At 40.3% G+C, this 13,090-nt stretch overlaps 1 protein-coding gene across 3 annotated transcripts; it reads right to left on the bottom strand.

The window, feature by feature from the left end:
* Window positions 1-60: 60 nt before the first annotated feature.
* LOC307128836 (protein mono-ADP-ribosyltransferase PARP4-like) lies at window positions 61-12,533 on the bottom strand. 3 transcript variants are annotated; one of them, XM_079820843.1, is made up of 35 exons: window positions 12,306-12,533; window positions 11,978-12,122; window positions 11,470-11,665; window positions 11,055-11,160; window positions 10,846-10,924; window positions 10,400-10,498; window positions 10,154-10,312; window positions 9,904-10,041; window positions 9,549-9,707; window positions 9,083-9,234; window positions 8,871-9,002; window positions 8,463-8,561; window positions 8,157-8,340; window positions 7,911-8,058; window positions 7,459-7,601; window positions 6,952-7,083; window positions 6,773-6,859; window positions 6,527-6,691; window positions 6,396-6,439; window positions 6,229-6,307; window positions 5,973-6,110; window positions 5,640-5,844; window positions 5,409-5,479; window positions 4,886-5,073; window positions 4,698-4,797; window positions 4,415-4,585; window positions 4,020-4,100; window positions 3,859-3,939; window positions 3,684-3,779; window positions 2,850-2,987; window positions 1,421-2,729; window positions 1,141-1,292; window positions 950-1,052; window positions 725-857; window positions 61-650 (listed from the first exon to the last, which is right to left on the bottom strand). In XM_079820843.1, the coding sequence occupies exons 2-35, from the start codon at window positions 12,101-12,103 to the stop codon at window positions 455-457; spliced, it is 5,589 nt and encodes a 1,862-aa protein (XP_079676969.1). In that variant the 5' UTR covers window positions 12,104-12,122; window positions 12,306-12,533; the 3' UTR covers window positions 61-454. The 3 variants fall into 3 exon arrangements, with proteins under 3 accessions (XP_079676969.1, XP_079676968.1, XP_079676970.1); XM_079820842.1 differs by having other exon boundaries at window positions 11,978-12,117; window positions 12,361-12,520; XM_079820844.1 differs by having other exon boundaries at window positions 12,361-12,460.
* Window positions 12,534-13,090: the final 557 nt, after the last annotated feature.

Genomic DNA, 13,090 nt, shown 5'->3' with positions numbered 1-13,090 from the left:
CTGTACAATAGGCCTATGTTTATTTTCATTTACTTAAAGAAAGACAGCACAAACACACGTTAACAATCATTTGACAAAAATTTATTGTTACATTTTAAATGATAAAAAAAAAACGTGATGAACTTCAGTGGTGTTTGCTCTGCTAGGACATCTGTGTGAACTTGCGGAGAAATTACTTCATACATCCACTAAAAATCACTGATACTTGATTAAAAGTAATTGAAAAAAAAGTCTTGTTCTAAAAAATATCTTGCAAATAACCTTTGATATTTTCTAATACAATGAAATTCAGACATTTTAGGCTATGTCAATATTTTGCGTTACTCTTATAGTTCAAAAGTGTCCAAATATATTTTGAAGGCCACTTCAAGGCTATAAAATCATTGATTTTGCAATAAGCAAGCTGCTTGTAAAACATCAACTGTAAATGAAGAGGGAAGTGTGTGTCCAGTTTCTACATGACTGATACACGTCTCTCCAGAACAGGTTTGAGAGGGGAATGTGGGTGTGGAGAATCAAAGCCCAGCAGCTGACGTGTAGATGATTCCCAATCCCGGCCGATCTCCAGCCTGCTGCACACACACGGATACTGTCTATCTGTCCGGCAGGCCCAGTCCACGGCCCTCTTCACTGCCTCCCAGTGCATCGGTCTGTATGGAGGAGAGCACAAAGTTATGAATCCAAAAATACAAGAGTGAATCACTATGAGGACGTGTGCTCGTACCTGGGCTCCGGGGAATCTTTCAGTCGGAGGAGAGACTCCAGCAACCGTCCCACTGCCAGCTTCTTCACCCGGATCAGCTGCAGCACCAGCAGAGTCGCCACCAGTCTCAGAACGTCCGCATGAGCCTTCACACCTGACAGAAAAAACACGTGACTGATTTCCTGATTCTCACTGACAAACTGTGTCTGAAAAATAAAGAAGATTAGATTTCAGAAATCTTCTTACCAAATGAACGGATGCCTTTCTCCTTAAGGAAGACATTGGCAAAAAAGTCTACGTCCAGGTTGAGGAAGCTGCTCAGCCTCTCAGTGCACTCCCAGTATCCATCCTACATCCAAACACAATGTATAAGTTAATATTCTCTGACTTACACATTTACATACTGTATATAATCTAGTGCATTAATGTGTAAAAACCTCATGTTGAAGCTCAAACAGCTCATTCCAGGCCACTGTGTCAGGTCTGCCTGATTTAACTGCCTTGACCGACAGATCCCAAATGTCTTGAGGTTTTGTGAAATGTTGTGTCCTTGGTAGAAAACCAAACTCAGGAGTGTCACTTAGCATAGCTTCATGAGACAAAGGATAGAAAGATGAGACAATGATATAAAAATGAGACAAAGGATAGAAAGAGGGTTTTTTTACCCCATATCAACATTTATCACAGACGAAATCTCATCGATGTGAGCCAACTTACATTGTGACTGTGGTAGTTGCTGCGCTTCTTCTGCTGCTTGATGAGATGCTTTAAAAGGTCCAGAGGATGAGGAACCAAAAAGACCCAAAGGCTCATTCGTACTTTGGAGAAAACCACCAAAGCCACTAGATTCAGAGCGAGAGAGCGCCCCATAAGCTGCGTGATAACCAAAGACAGCGGAGCCAGCAACCCTGTCACTCATTGAAAGAGATGCATGTTCCCTGCCAAAAACTGTAGGAGGAGGAGTAGGGCTGGAAGAAAAGTGCTGTATAGATGTATGACGATTAAGAGAAGGAGGACCTGCACAGACAGGAGGAGTTGAGGTGTCATGCTCGATCTCTGAAAGACAGCGAAGGGCAGGAGTTTCACTCATTGAAAAAGATGCGCTCACCCTGTCCAAAAGTGGAGGAGGAGGAGGAGGAGGAGGAGGGCTGGGAGAAAATAACTCAGGTGCACGTCTACAAGCAAAACGACGAAGAGGACGAGGACGAAGACACTCGTCACTCATTGAGTCAGATATGGACATCAAGGCGCCACCAGAAGGAGAACCAGGAGAAATCCGTTGAGGGCCGGAGTGAGGTTCCATTGACCCTTTAAGACCACGAATGACACGAACGTGATGAGGAAGGGGAGCATCCATTGAGGCATCTACAGGAATCATTTCTGTCTGTAATGTAAGGCTGTAATTTGAGGAGAGAGATTCTACTGACCCCTGACTGGGAGGTGGGACTCGAAGCTTCAGATCACTTACATCAGGACTAGAAGAATGTTTAAAGCGCATTTTTGCTGAGCCTCTGAAACCGCAAATGCTACCACCAAAACGTGAAGGACGCCAGCTGCTACTGGAGCAAGGAGGAGAAGGGAAAGCTGCTTTTGTTATAAAGTCATCGGTGAGCCTGTCCCTCATGGAGGCACCACCAGGAGGAGAAGAAGAAAGCCTGTTAACCATGGAGAGAGGTTCCACTGACTCAAGAAAAGAATGGGCTACAGGAATGGGAACATCCATTGAGGCACCACGCCTGGCAGCAGAGGGAGGTGAGACTTGAGGCTTCGGATCACTTACAGCAGGACTACAAGAACGTTTCAAGAGCCTTTTTGCTGAACCGGAAATGCTACCATCAAAACGTGAAGGACGCCAGATGCTACTGGAGCAAGAACGAGAAAAGAAACCTGCATCTGCTATAATTTCATCAATAGATGAATCGCTTTCCTCTAAATAATCTACATCATCATCCAATGGAGTTTCTTTAAAAGCAAGACCCAGCATATCAGAAGATGCGGAGCCGCTCCTGGATTTCTCTGAATCCATCTGAAAAAAATAAACAAAACAAAAATAAACATTATTGCTGCGAATACTAAAGATCTGAATACTGAATGATGTCATCTTAGATCACTACATTACAGCTGTAATAGACCATTTTGTTGTTACCCATATATCTTCAGCACAAATAACATGCTCAGCCTCAAGCTTCTCTTCAGTCCAGCTCAGATATGGTAAAATATCCACATCCTCTTCTGATATGAGTTTAGGAATATCTGTCAATCCAGTGTCAAGCTGATTCTGGTCCTACAAAGAGCAAATGAAATCAAAGTAATTTTAGTTTAACTTTCATATATTACACTTTAGCAGAAGTTGACTTCTTATCAGCAAGGCTGATACATTATCAATATTTGGTATATTTTCATAATATAGCATCTGCAATACATTTTGCTGTTGGGCCATTTAGTGTCCAGGTCGGAAAATTTGATTCACAATGTGCACAGATGGTCACCTTTTAAGCTTTATTAATTATTTTTAATTAACGATTATAATAGGATAAGCTGCCTAAAGACACATGCAAGAACCATAGCTTTTTTTTTTATTGTTTATGCATTAGGAAAGGTAGATGATTACTGGGATTACATGTTATTTATTTATGTATTTATTAGGTCACCCTTTTTATACTGTAATGGTTTTTACTACTGAACCGTCTTTACGTACACGTACGTTTACTTTAAGCTAGAAAGAAAGACGGAGCAACATAGTTGTTGAGTTTTTGTTTGTTTCTCTTGATTGTGAAAAACAACTGAACCTTAAACAACTGAAACTTGAACAAAAACCCAATTCTTTGCCTGAAAAAACAATGAAAGATTATTGCTACAGATTTAAAACCTTACATTTACAGATTTAAATTTAGATTATATAATTTTAAAAAGTCATCCATTGTTACAGTTTAGAATGAATGATCTGAACACATAACCCCTACATTAGCAGTAACCGTACCCTCTCTTCGATGGCAACAAAGCTTGTGAACTGGGACAGGATGGAGAACTCTTTACTGAGCTCAATGATGTAAGACTTCAGCTCTGCTTTCTTCCCCTGATAGAGATACAAGACAGCAGGTCAAGTTCTTCTGATAGTTCTATTATAAACAGCAACATGTAGCCAAATACTGTACCTCATGTTCTGCCTCACTGTTGCCTAGAATGCCATCTTCAAAGTCTCTGATGATCGCTCTTGCTGTTAACTTGTGAAGGAACTACACACACACACTCACTCTTTAAATGCCTGATAAACAATTGTTTCAAATTATATGAAGTATTTAAGACGCTCACTCACAGTTCCTTTCGTCTTTTGTAGTTCTGTGGTGGAAACCATTGTTTTGATCTCCTGCCCACTCAAATCACCAAACAGTGTGGCCTAAAAGAGTGAATATTACACAATTCAATATAGCTGGCTAAAAAATCTTAATAATTGTACAGCTTTCTGAGTAATATTACATATTTTGATCTTAATAAATCTCACTCTTGAAATTGCTTCATAAGGTGATGTTTTTAACCACTGCAGCAGATACAATGAAAATGTTATTTTCTGATCTAAAATACAGCAGAAATCTAATTAAAAATAAATAATCAAGGCATATTTTCCACACTGCTGGTCACTAAATGAATATAATAAATAATATTGAATTATATTCATTTACATGCCCCAATATAACAATACAGCAGGTCTACCTGAGTGCAGTGCGGCACAAAGCCGTATATGAGAGTGTGACAGTCACTGAAGAGGCCGTGAAGCTGTGAGGGGGCTTGAACAGGAGGGGGCGCTGTGGGATTAAACTGCTGCCACTTCACCGCCACTGATCTGCAGCCTGGAGACTCCATACGCTGAACCTGAGCGCGCACCTGAAATTACCAGCAAATCTGTTAAACTCAAGCCTCAGAGCGGCCCATGTTGGGAAGATAATGTTCCCCTTTTCTTAATAAAAACAACAATACAATAAACAGCGTGATTCACCTTCTCTGCCCAAGTGTGTTTCATCTTTGTGTCAAAAAATTCACATGTTCCTCCGCCTGCTTGAGCCAAAGCTCTGAGCATATGACGATTAGCTGTCAAGCTAGACAAACACAAACACAATCAAACTGAAGGTTCAGAAATTCATTTAAGTGATAAAGAGATTTGTGTAGAACTCTTCAAAGGCAGACCTGAGTCCACAGGTGAAGAGGCGCGTGTGGCAGGAGTTTTCTCGGACCAGCTGTAGGGTCAAAGGCTGGTTCTGAACATGTCCATCAGAGAGCAGCAGGATGTTCCTCACGCCCCGGCAGGGAGGCAGCAGACTCAGGCTCTGGAGAGGCCGCCACAGCTCAGTGCCGCCACCAGCGCCACTACAGGACTGAAGAGACCACACATGCAATGATAAAAAAATCAACATTTTAATCAGTCTTAGTGATTAATCAAGGGGTCGAGGTTTAACTGGCTAGTGTGGTACAGTCAGACCCTGCTGGCAGATGCTGTAACTACAACATTATGGTGGCAAAACATCTCGCTCTAATTGGAATTGAGCGTCCATGAGCAACAACTGAACAGATCAAACAAAGGGATGATGCATAATGTGAATCAAATGATGTCTCCTGATGGAAGGAGTCAAGAAACCTAAAGAATCTCTCAATATGCCCCTTTTCAAAGCACAAAAACATTCATCTTTAACCATTTTTAAACATTACTTACCATAATAAATTGTCTGGCTGGTTCAGATGCTTCATCTAAAGGCACTGGTGCAGGAAAAGCTTCCTTGTAATCTTAAAAACACACACATTGTATGATTAACATGTCATTGTGTGAATGAAGAACCAGCATATATTGTTCTCTTCCCAGAATGCTTTACTACAAGTCACAAGATTAATAGAGAATTGAGAGTGTACATGATGATCACAGCAGATTGTTTCAGTGCGCACTAACCAGTGCTGAAAGAGATGATGTTGATCTTCAGTGAGCGGTCCAGAGATTTGACGACTTGAAGGGCAATCCTGCGGGCGTTCAGCATGGCGTCTCCCCGCATGGACTTGGAGGAGTCCAGTAGAATGACCACATCACTCACACTGGAAGCTCCAGAGCTGGACACCCCACTTGACTTAAAGTCTGGATAAAACACCAGCATGCAGGCCTGCAGGGATCAGAGAGTGTCAGAGAAGGACCTTCTGTATCTGTGTGTATTTTAGATCAGGGCGTGTGAAGGAAAGAGAAGCATTTTTGTCTGCAATATGAATCAGATGTGACTGATCATTTCTTTACCTGACTAAATTTATCCGGATGATTCTCGACCCACATCCTGGGCATGTGGATATCAGAAAGACTGAAGGACACCTGTAACCCTTCAGATCCAAGAGTCTGTCCCGGTAACGTGCTGATCACTGCCTTACAGTCTGTCATCTGAACGGGAAAAACACTGATACTGTTAATAATACTGTTCATAACCAAATATTTTATTTCCTTCAGAGAACACCAACAAATATTTAGTAAGACAATCCACAAAAATAAGTAAAATAACCTTGGTTTTGATGCGGTGTGAAGAGCTCAAGTTGATGATCTCGTAAGGCATTTCAATGGACATAGACAGAGAAAACTCCCTGAAAACAAAACATAAAGCCAATGATAATTTTGAGTGAATCTTTTAGTGAATTTCCCTGTGACTTCCTCAGTGTTTGAGATTCTCACCCCTCTGACTGAAGCTCCGTCACACCAATCTTTTCAACAGTTGCCTGAAATACAACACAACTGTCAGTCAAAACTAACGGCAGCCCAAAAAGTTGTTTAAATACAGTGACTAAAGAACAGCCACGTCGTACCTGAGTTGTCTGATTAAGGGCGGCGCTCTGTTGCCATGGTGCCACGCTGCCAGCCAATGAGAAGACTATAGAGCCTGATCTCACCACCAGCTCAGTGATGAACGTCACCTTGATCAAAACTGTGGCTCCGGGAGGAAGGTTCCCCACGCTGATAGTAAATACATCCTGCCTCACATAAACACATGACCTTAGAGAAACCTTCTGATACATTATCACTCATGCTTGGAGAAAGAAACAGTAACTCACAGGTGCATCCTGGTCCATCAGGTAGGCTCCATGACCTTTCTCTATGGCTTGCTTGTACTCCTTACGAGCCTGCTCTTTTTCCTTTACCTACAGGACAAAGAAAGACATTGAAAACTGATGAGAAGGCAGTTATGAAGAAGAGCAGAGGCTGCATCTGAAAAATTCTGAATGACTTGCACCTTTCCAATGACGTGTTTTCCATTGATAAAGGCTTCAAATCCACACACTGCTGCCGTCTCCTCCAGTGGAAAGACGTACTTTGCTTCAATGGGAACAGCACTCTTGTTTGTGTAGGTTTGAAATATGATGACCTGGTGAAAGAGCAGAGAAAGTTATGTTCACAAATAGAGTTTGAAATGATGCTCTGGCTTTATGGCTGTTGTATTATGGGGTCTTTTGTTTTAATTCTTGTATGATTGTTTAGCTTGTTAATTGTGTTGGCTTTTAGTTGTTTATTTATTTTCATGATGTTCTTTCATGTCTTTATTTACATGTGAAAGTCATTATGCTTTTCTAAATCCGAAATTTCACAATTCATTTTTGATTGAATCTTTGAACATATTCTAATGTTTCTTCATTCTGAATATTTTATAAACATTGTTTTTAGCATGTGAGAGAAAACAATGACTCTCTCTAAAAACCCTGCTTCTCTAATATACTTGCAGCCCACCGCTGTAGTATCATACCTGACACAGTAGGTCCATCAGTTTGCACCTCACATTGACAGCCTGAAGAGGAAGTTTCTGACCACTGCTGTCCAGCAAACCTGCAGTCATCTCCTCCAGAGGGTTTTTAGTGGACTCCAAACCCTCACTGTCATCACTGGACACTAAAGAAACACATCAAACCACTGATAAATTTCACAAATCCAATGCATTCAGCATTACAGAGCATCAGATGTCCCTGAGGAATGAACCTCCCTCCCCCCCAAACCATGTCACCATTATTATGAGGGGTTGTTCAGCAGGATTTAAACTTAGGTCGCTGTTGCGCTGCTGCCCACAAGGATATGGGCTCCTCCATCATGTAATTTGATTAAAATGTTTAATGTCTTTGACAGCCCCAGTTATCATCTAAAACAGATTCCTCCACATATAAAAGCTCTCTCTACATGTCCTGCTCACTGAACGTTACTCACAGACGTCAGATGTGTCAGCGGGCTGTGTGAGCTCCGCAAAGGTGTTGATATGAGGTTGGAACTCCTTTAACTCGTCCCCCTCCAGAGTGTACTGAACCACATACTTCAGTCTGATCTGTTCTGTGTTATAGATGACAAACTCATCATCCTGTCAAATAGAAACCAACACACAACCACAAGAGTCACATTAGATCCCAAAAACAGGAGCAAAATTTCTGAGTACAGGAAAATGACTAAGAAATGCACCTCAAATTCAGAGAGTCTGTTGGGTGTGCGACGGACTCCATGAACACTGTGGTGGCCGTCCGGGGCGCAGGTCAAAGAGGTGTCTTTCTTCAGCAGGTCTTTGCACCGACCCAACGCCACTTCACACACCAACAGCAGCCGAGAGCCGTCAGTGACACTGGGCTTGGAGTATTTCACACTAGTCCTTTAACGCAGAGAAGAAACTTACTAGCTCGCTCAAATCTTCAGTTGTCATGAAAGTGGAGTCAGAGTATTTATGAATCTGTTATATTAAAAGATGCCGGAGTAATGCAGAAGACCACTGACTTTACAGAGTCACTGAAGTAGATTCCTCCTCCAAGATTCCCGATATCTGTCCTCTCAATTCCATGCTGTTCGACTCCAACCCTGGGCAGCAGCAGACCTCTACACAGAACATTTCATAAAAAAATATATTTAATTAATTACAGGATAAGATGAATGAGCAATCAAATGAATTTTGCATTAACACTTGCTGAGAAAATCCTAAAAACGAACAAAAGACATAACATGATTATTGCAGAAGAGTAAATAATTGAATAGACATTACAAAAAGTGACTTTTTGGCTATCAATTTATAGCCAGATGTTAGAGAGAACATGGTTCACTACCACAGTACATGGTCTGTCATAGACACAGGTTTGTGTGGTTTTGTCACTGTGTGTAAATATTATTTTTTAAAGAATATGCGCTTACCTTGACAGTATTCCAACAAAACTATTGGGACTAGTGGAGTGGAGGAGGGGCTTAATGTTGCCTAAATCCTCCCAAAACATTTGAAGCTCCACCCCTCTGCTTACACGCAGTATCTGCTGAATCTGAACAGGCCTGTAGCGGATACAAGATTAACACCATCATAATATATTCATGTTTGACCTTCAGACCACAATCATCATGATCAAGTTTACCTGTCCTGAAGCAGTTGAGAGACAACATGAAACTCAGGGTTTTGTGGCGGAACAACCTCAATGCTGCACCTCAGAGCTCGATACTTTCCCAGAGACGAGGGCGAGGGGCTTCCCAGAGTGGCTTCACTCACATTCAGAATGTCTCTGATCAGCTGAGGACGACAGAAGAGTTTAAAATACTAAATCTGCACTGTGGAGTAAAAATCCAAATTGAAGAATCTACCAAAATCCACAAATGTGTATAACATTTTCCTTTTTTTAATCTATGCATTAGAGTAATGATATATCTATACATTTAACAAATATTTTTGAGAGTAATGAGAATTACAAGACAAATACAAGTAAAACCATCCAGTAATGAAAATATGAGGTAAAATGAGCTTAATTATTATGAATACAATATCACAATACCAAAATCTTAATGGTCATAAAGTAGTAATAACTGTATACTATAATGACATGTTACCTGACAAAGGTCTAGTTTCTGAGACACAAGCTTGTGTTTGGAAGGAGGGTCGATCATTCTGAGGGGTAGAAGAGTGTTGACCTCCTCTAGCAGGGCCTTGACTTCATCCTCTTTCTGAGTCTTTTGTGCCTGTAGTAACAATCCCTCCACCCTGCTCACCTGCAACAGCACAGAGCCATTAAACACACAACATTCCTGTGAGCTTCATGATTGGTTGTGTGTGTGTGTGTGTGTGTGTGTGTGTGTGTGTGTGTGTGTGTGTGTGTGTGTGTGTGTGTGTGTGTGTGTGTGTGTGTGTGTGTGTGTGTGTGTGTGTGTGTGTGTGTGTGTGTGTGTGTGTGTGTGTCCTTCTCACATCATTAAGGCTGATGCTGGAGACAGGGACTGTCAGGATGTTACTAAGGGAACCGAGAGCTTCGGTCCAAACCAGCTCCACAAAGACACCAACTTCCTGTGATAATGTGCAGCAGTTCAACTTCTCCTCCAACAGAAGCTGCAAATTAAAAGAGTGAACATTGATTTCACACCTATTGGACACACTATATATGCATATACTGTACAGTATTAAATTAATAAAATAGATCTGCATTCTGTTTTTGTCTAACCTGCTGCAGGCTGTAGGATGCTAATCGCTCAACCTCAGGAGGAAGCGTGTGTGTCTTTGTGAATCCCTGTGTCTCCATCTCCTTCATCAGCAGCAGATACGCTTCCACAGCATCCTCAGACGTCCCACAGAACACAAGCTTGTCCTGCACCACTGCGCTCTGTAGCGAGAGAGAGTCCATCACCGTCACCACAAGTCAATCTATTATTCCTATAATAACAAGATTAATAATTTAAGATGACCAAACCTCAGCTTCACGCAAGATTGAACACAACACACGATACTTCTGGCCTGCTCGTCCTCTGGCACTCTGGAGCTCCAAAACAGACAAAGTCTTGGGTTTGACCTGCAACACAGACATGAAAACACTTTCAAACTCAGGCAGTGGTGCGAAAACAGGGCTACAAGAATCACTTCAGGAATGTGTTAAACAGGACAGTATACATTTTTCATTATTTTATATTACTATTTTATGTTCCCCCTGAGGTCCACTTATCAAAAACTTGTCAAATTCACAGTGTAAACGTGGTGTTATATGCACATTTATTCTTCTGATTATAGTGAGTTGTGATAAATTGCAGGTTACTTTGAATAAATTGTCTATGTTGAGTTCTGAAGTGTACAGTGCGTTTTACATGGAACATGAACTCTTTTAAGTCAAAGATCAATATAAATTAGATTTTTCTCACTCACCCTCTCAAAAACTGAATACTTGGCCACTTGAAAATGTGAAGGAAATTCAGGCAGGTCATGGTCGTCACCTTTGTAAACTCTGCTTTGGGTAAATGAAAAGATGTAACTTAGCACATCTAAACTGATAGAAACTGATGTGAAAAAGTAGAATAATAAAGAAACTGATCAATAACTCTCAAGCACTGATGGTGACAAAAAAAAGAGCGTACCTGAACCTGCCAAGACTGGGCCCACCCTTTTCAGGAGTCTCAATCTCAGTCTTTAGGAGTTCAGACTGACCTTTGAATTTCTCTTTTTCTAGTATCTTGGTCGACACTTTATGATGGCAAACAACATTATGTCAACAAAAATGCACGTTTTCTTTTCTCATTTAATACTCTTATAACCTAAATGTAATGTCAAATACATTTTACAACAAAAATGTACTGCAACACAAGAGCACAAACATATACAAATACAGAGCAAAACACACCCACTCTAAGCAAATACAACTAATCTGGCTGTGACACTCCCATCCGTTCTTTCCCTCCACCTTTGTTCACATCTCATGTGACTTCTGTTCAATACTGTATTAATTACACGAAAGAGTGAGAATTAATTAAATGAGGTTTAGGAATCTCCTACCTTGATGAGAGATGAATTCAGAGGTGGGATAAACCAGCTGTGGGGCCAAATTATGCTCCGTCAAAGGCAGGAGATGCCCTTCATCCAGACAGCTCCACACATACTGCGTCCCAACCACTGGGATCCGGAGCTTCTGGATGCTGCGCTGCCGGTTACTGCTCAGGTCATTCACACTGCCAGTGACTACAAAAGAGCACTGGAGAAGATAAAAGCAGGTCAGAAGATACACGGCAGCTCTTTGGTGACTTTTAGTTGGACCATTGCACACTTGGTGTCACTTTTACTTATTTTAAATATTATAAAACATAAAGCACAGTTCCCATGGTACTGCCGTGATAAATAATATACAATTAGCCTTAGTTCATTTTAAACAAAGCAAACGTCTGTACACAGTGTAAACGCCCTATGATGAAACCCAACTGTTTATTTGATTTGTCTCAGTGTAACTGCTCTTAGATTAGATTTAAAAGACAGACATGCAGTGCTAAATAATGAACATAATACGAACCTCTCTGTTGATGACATAGGAGATGTTTCCTCCATTTTCCAGAAGAGCTAATCTCAGTTTATTCTTCTCTTTATAAGGCACATTCTTCACATCTAACACCACAGTACAGTTTTCAAACACTGTCATGGTTTCATTGGTGTCTGAACTTGCGACAGAACAAAGAAAAACAGAGTACAGTAAATATACATATAATGACCACTATAAAAATAATAGTGTATGTGTTTCTATTCATTAAACAAATCAAGCTTTATGCATAATAGTTATATTGGTAACGTTAAATGCATGAAACAAGTTCAATTATCTTTCTCTTGATATAAAGTAATTAAACAGTCTTGCAGTATCTCTCGGTTGTCATGTCATTAGCAGACGGAAGAGTATCTTACCGTGAAGTCAGAGTCGAGTGACACGTTTAGATGTTAAGAAAATACCACTAACGAATATCTCTTATGTTATAACGTAATCATCTGTTATTACGTAAATCTGTTACAAAGTTCACTAAAAAGAAGTGCTTCCTGACTCATACAACATACGGGAACATACATTTTTTTTTACAGTCTATGGGAAAGACACACCCCCATACCCTGAGATAAAAACAAAACATTAAACGGGCGCCATCCAGTGGTTGAAACGGAAAAATTACTATCGTTAATGGGTGTTTCTGCAACTACGGGCACTTTTAAGTCCCAGCAGTGAAATTTTAGATTTATGTTAAAATTATGTTAAAATTTGTTGTAAATATATTCACAGTGCCATTACACACCTTGACAAAAAATATAATTACTGATTAATGTGATTTAATATAATATTATGAAGCATTTATAGCTCAAAACACCATTTTTGTTAATGCCAAAAATACCAAATACCAAAAAATAAGGTAAATGTAATCTTTTCTGCTCTAGTATTTATTGTGCGTCCTTACCATTCAGCTTAATAATTGTGTTTTACTGTATATTAAATGACAAATATTCAGTATATAAATTTTTTTTTTTTTACTTTTACTGTTGTTCTCTACAGTAGCCTGTTTTTGATTTTGTGGCACTTTAACATTGTGTCCTTACCGACACAAGATGTCATTAAAAAAATAGCAAAAAATATTTTAACACTTAAGATGAG

The sequence above is a fragment of the Gobio gobio genome (assembly GCF_949357685.1).
Source record: "Gobio gobio genome assembly, chromosome: 7".
Taxonomy (NCBI): domain Eukaryota; kingdom Metazoa; phylum Chordata; class Actinopteri; order Cypriniformes; family Gobionidae; genus Gobio; species Gobio gobio.
This window is presented reverse-complemented; position numbering and strand designations above follow the sequence as displayed.

Excerpts from the sequence above, each read along its gene's own strand:
- LOC307128836 (XM_079820843.1), bottom strand. The coding sequence starts at position 12,103 with ATGACAGTGTTTGAAAACTGTACTGTGGTGTTAGATGTGAAGAATGTG. Across the intron at positions 11,161-11,469 it reads TGAATTCATCTCTCATCAAG|TGTCGACCAAGATACTAGAA; the intron begins GTAGGAGATTCC and ends GCCATCATAAAG. Across the intron at positions 6,308-6,395 it reads ACGGAGCTTCAGTCAGAGGG|GGAGTTTTCTCTGTCTATGT; the intron begins GTGAGAATCTCA and ends TTTTGTTTTCAG.